Raw genomic sequence first — 1,154 nt, forward strand, 5'->3', positions numbered from 1 at the left:
TTAGTGCATGTGTTATGGACTTCGGGGGTTCTTGGGATCCGTTTTTGCCGTTTGCAGAGTTTGCATACAACAACAACTACCAATCAAATATTCTGATAGCTCCTTATAAGGTCCTATATGGGATAAGATGTCGTTCTCCAGTTGGTTGGTTTGAGTCGGGAGAGACTAAGTTGTTGGGCACGCATTTGGTTCGGGATGCCTTGGATAAAGTCAAGTTGATTAAGGACCGACTTCATACATCCTAGTATAGACAAAAGCGTTATGCTAATAGGAAGGTTTGTGATGTAGCATTTATGGTTGGGCATCGGGTTTCTTCCGAGTTTCAAACATGAAGGGTGTGATGATGTTCGGGAAGAAGGGCAAATTGAGCCCTAGGTATGTCGGACCTTTTGAGATCCTTGAGAGGATTGGTGAGGTGGTCTACAAGCTTGCATTTCCACCTAGCTTATCTATGGTCTATCCGATGTTCCATATTTATATGACCTGGAAGTATTATGATGATCTGTCTCATGTTTTAGACTTCAGCATAGTCCAATTGGACAATGATTTTACTTATATTAAGGAGCCAGTGGCTATCTTGGACAGGCAGGTCCAGAAGTTCAGATCAAAGAGCATTGCTTCAGTGAATATTCAATGGAGGGGTCATCCGGTCGAGGAAGTGACCTAGGAGACCGAGCATGACATGCAGAGTCATTATCCTCATCTATTCATCACTTTGGGTATGTCCTTGCCCATATTAAAGGATGAACGTTTGTTTTAAGAGGGGGATGATGTAACGACGCGACCAGACTTTTTGTGTAATTGTGTCCTGTTTCCCCTTTTGATATTTCACACATGTGTGCTTATGGTTTTACGACTTACGAGGTCGATTGGAATCGTTCCGGAAAGATTTCGGGTTGATTTGGACGTTTTGATTTTTGACTTAGAATCTTAAGTTAGAAATATTGACCAAAATTTGACTTTTATGAAAACGACCCCGGAACGGTGTTTTGATGGCCCCGATAGCTTCGTATCTTGATTTTGGATTTTGGCGTATGCCCGGAATTGAATACGGAAGTCCGCAGGTTGATTTGTATTGTATTGCTGAAATTTGGTAATTTGAAGTTAAAATGTTAGACCGTAGGTGACTTTTAGATATTGGGCCCAGAACTTGA

The 1,154-nt window shown here is 41.7% G+C and overlaps 1 protein-coding gene across 1 annotated transcript; it reads left to right on the forward strand.

The window, feature by feature from the left end:
• The first annotated feature begins 328 nt into the window (after positions 1-328).
• Positions 329-667, forward strand: LOC138893860 (uncharacterized). Its single transcript, XM_070178526.1, has one exon. The coding sequence runs from the start codon at positions 329-331 to the stop codon at positions 665-667; it is 339 nt and encodes a 112-aa protein (XP_070034627.1).
• The last annotated feature ends 487 nt before the right edge of the window (positions 668-1,154 follow it).

Source organism: Nicotiana tomentosiformis, chromosome 6 (assembly GCF_000390325.3).
Source record: "Nicotiana tomentosiformis chromosome 6, ASM39032v3, whole genome shotgun sequence".
In the NCBI taxonomy this organism is placed as follows: domain Eukaryota; kingdom Viridiplantae; phylum Streptophyta; class Magnoliopsida; order Solanales; family Solanaceae; genus Nicotiana; species Nicotiana tomentosiformis.

Excerpts from the sequence above, each read along its gene's own strand:
- LOC138893860 (XM_070178526.1), top strand. The coding sequence starts at position 329 with ATGAAGGGTGTGATGATGTTCGGGAAGAAGGGCAAATTGAGCCCTAGG.